This window comes from Penaeus chinensis, chromosome 15 (genome assembly GCF_019202785.1).
Source record: "Penaeus chinensis breed Huanghai No. 1 chromosome 15, ASM1920278v2, whole genome shotgun sequence".
Lineage (NCBI taxonomy): Eukaryota > Metazoa > Arthropoda > Malacostraca > Decapoda > Penaeidae > Penaeus > Penaeus chinensis.
In genome coordinates this window covers 11,975,584-11,978,948 of record NC_061833.1, presented here as the reverse complement: position 1 = coordinate 11,978,948, position 3,365 = coordinate 11,975,584, and the positions used below count along the sequence as shown (strand labels likewise).

The following is a 3,365-nucleotide window of genomic DNA, read 5'->3' as shown; positions in this document are numbered from 1 at the left end:
TATAGCGACGGAGTGACCCCGAAGGAGTCAATTCCCGCAGTGCTTGTATTTGTTAACGGGGATTTTCGTGTCGGAGCGCGCCGAGCAGTAAGAACCCTTCGAAGGCACGGTAGGCCAGGGATAAATATGGTAACTAAAGTCAAAATAAAAGTTTAGGGCTAAAGCATAAAGTGAAAGAACTAGAATAAAATAAACTGAAACCTTAAGAGAAATAAAACCTACATTTAACATTAAAACACGGGTTTTCAAACAGTAGGCTGCCCCGTTTTCCTTTACAGTTCCCTTATTTTCTGTGATGGCTTGTGACACCTACGAACATGAAATAAAACCAAAAATATAAAAAAAGAGCCTCAGCATAACTCCTTAATGAGGGAAAGGGTAACATAAAAGAACTAGAACATTTTATAACATTTATTATTATGTCGGCTTTAATTATATATAACAGTTTAACATCTGTAATATTGATATTCCTAACAACAAAACAGAACAGTTAACTGCAAAATAAGTCACAACGGCGTTCCACAGCGAGCCGAATACACAAAATTTGCCATCACAAATAATAATTATAAGGGGTGCCTTCCCCTCCCTGATTAATATGCCAGGTCAATGCCCCGTTGCAGCCTTCCGTCCTCGGATCTCTGGATTAGAAGGGCATTGCCTGCACATGTTAACAGTCTAGAGCAGTGTTGTCCAAACTGGGGTCCGCGTACCCCCAGGGGTACGCAGCATAGATCAAAGGGGTACGTGAAAAGACGATGCACACACACACACACACGCACACACACACACACACACACACACACACACACACACACACACACACACACACACACACACACACACAGCAGAAACTTCCCATTTTCTATGAAAGCAAAGGGAGGGGGATGGACGGGTACCCAGTAATTGTTCGTGTACTGTACGTGTACGAGAGCATTGCTGACAGCTGTTTGAAAGCTTATAGACGCAGCTGCTCGCTAACAGCAATAATGGATAGATGGCTAAAACGTGACAGTTGCTGCAGCTGCAGTGGTGACGCAGATGAAGGAAATCAAACAGGTGCAAAGAAAAAGAAGACAGATCTTCCTAAATATCGGCAGTTCAAGGAAGATTATGTGCTTTTGGGATTTACTGCTACGAATTCTGATCCTCCAGAAGCTTTGTGCTTCTTTTGTGGGGAGAGGCTGGCCAACAGTAGTATGAAACCAGCTCACCTCCAGCGTCACCAGAAAACAAAACACCAGTGTCATGTTGGTAAACCGGCAGAATTCTTCAAAAGAAAGCTCTCTGATTTTCAGGGCTCCCAAAAAGTACTTCAGAAAGCCACCACAACTTCAGAGAAGGCTCTGAAAGCATCTTTAGCTGTGTCTCTATTAATTGCTAAAGCCAAAAAGCCATTCAGTATTGCTGAAGAACTTATTTTGCCAGCTGCAGGTATGATGGCTGAAATAATGCTGGATAAAAAGACAGCTGACCAACTAAAAGCAGTTCCTTTAAGTTTATCACACCAAACTGTCTCTCGCAGGGTAAGTGAAATGAGTGCCTATATTCAGGATCAAGTTGTGAATAAACTGAAGGCAAGCCAGTCGTTTTCTCTCCAAGTTGACGAATCAACTGACATCAGTGGGCAAGCTCAACTTGTCTCATTTGTGAGATATATTGATGAAGATGATATCAAGGAACACATATTATTTTGTAAAAAAATGGAAGAGCACACAACAGGGGAAGCTATTTTCAATGTCATTAATCAGTTCTTCACTGAACAAGGGCTTGGCTGGAAATCTTGCATGAGTATGTGTACAGATGCCGCCGCATCAATGACTGGCAAGGTGAAGGGACTGGTGGCAAGGATTAAAAAGGAAAATCCTGATGTGGAATGGACTCATTGCATCATTCACAGAGAATCTTTAGCATCAAAGAAAATGAGTTCACAGTTGCACGAGATTCTGAATGACGCCGTCAAAGTAATCAACTTTATAAAGTCAAGGCCACTTAATACTCGTCTGTTTCACAGACTGTGTGAAAGCATGGGGTTAGAGCACACAGAGCTATTACTACACACAGATGTGCGCTGGCTGTCGCGTGGGAGGATACTCGCCAGATTGTTTGAGTTGCGAGATGAGGTAGCTTCATTCTTATCAGAATGCCACATTTTTTGAAAACACTACTTGGGTTGCACAAGTGGCATATCTTACAGACATATTCAGCAAACTGAATGAGTTAAATATGTCTCTGCAAGGTAAGGACACAAACATTCTCAACCTGTATGACAAAGTTGCTGGTTTTCAAAAGAAATTAGGGCTGTGGAAGGAGAAATGCTCAGGGGGATATTTTACATGCTTTCCTCTGTCAGATGCCTACTTTTCCGATAACAATTATGAGAAAGACACTGTGAAACCAGTCATTGTGGAGCATTTGACCAACCTTATCAGTGCTTTTAAGTCTTACTTTCCTGGCATACATGAACAATCAGTACAGCTGGACTGGATTAGAAATCCATTCCTCTTATCTGAACCACTTCAGGAAACACTGATAGAAGTGTGTGCGGACCGTGGCCTAAAACTGTTATTTGAGAGATCAAATGTCACTCGCTTCTGGAGCTCTGTGAAGAAGGAGCACCCAGACTTAGGAAAATTGGCCTTAGAAAAACTTCTTCCCTTTGGATCTACTTACCTTAGTGAGGTGTCTTTCTTCGCAATGAGTGTTATCAAATCAAAACAGAGAAACAAATTAAATGTCAACCTGGAACAAAGCCTGATCACTGCAGTAGCCTCAATACAGCCAAGGATGGAAAAAATCATCAGTGAACATCAACCCCACATCTCGCATTAAGTTGTAAGTCATTTTCAAGCATTTTATTTCTAAATCATTCTTTATATTTCAGTATCATAATTTTAATTTTATTGACCAGCACTCCTATTATGCAATCTTTTCATATTTAATATGTTATTTGCATTATCCTAAATGTAACTGAGTTTAATCAGCCATAAAAGGTACAATAGGCAAAAATGTTTGGACAGCACTGGTCTAGAGAGCTAGGGAGATTTCCGGCAAGTGTGTCTTCAATTTTTGTGACCCCTACATATCAGGTCAGGCCAGTGGAGGTTGGTAAAAAAAAAAGAAGAGAAAAAAAATAAGCATGGTCTGACAGGCTCTTAACAATGCTCATGTGGTCTGGGGGGTTCAACTTGATTGCACAGGAGTAAAATATTAAAATATGAATATTAGATATAAAAGGGACAACATAAAGAGACAGATAAAATGATTTTCACACTAAAAGTTAAGCAGATAAAATAAAAGTAAATGAAAACGTTAAAAGAAAGGTCTTTACCTCGCCTTAATTTACCCTGAGGTAACCTGCAAACAGC

General features: G+C 40.5%; 1 protein-coding gene across 1 annotated transcript; it reads left to right on the top strand.

Annotated features, from left to right (window-relative positions):
- The first annotated feature begins 884 nt into the window (after nucleotides 1–884).
- On the top strand, nucleotides 885–2,829 carry LOC125032836 (SCAN domain-containing protein 3-like). Its single transcript, XM_047624221.1, has 2 exons — nucleotides 885–1,961; nucleotides 2,140–2,829. Exons 1-2 carry the CDS (start codon nucleotides 885–887, stop codon nucleotides 2,827–2,829), a joined length of 1,767 nt encoding a protein of 588 aa, XP_047480177.1.
- The last annotated feature ends 536 nt before the right edge of the window (nucleotides 2,830–3,365 follow it).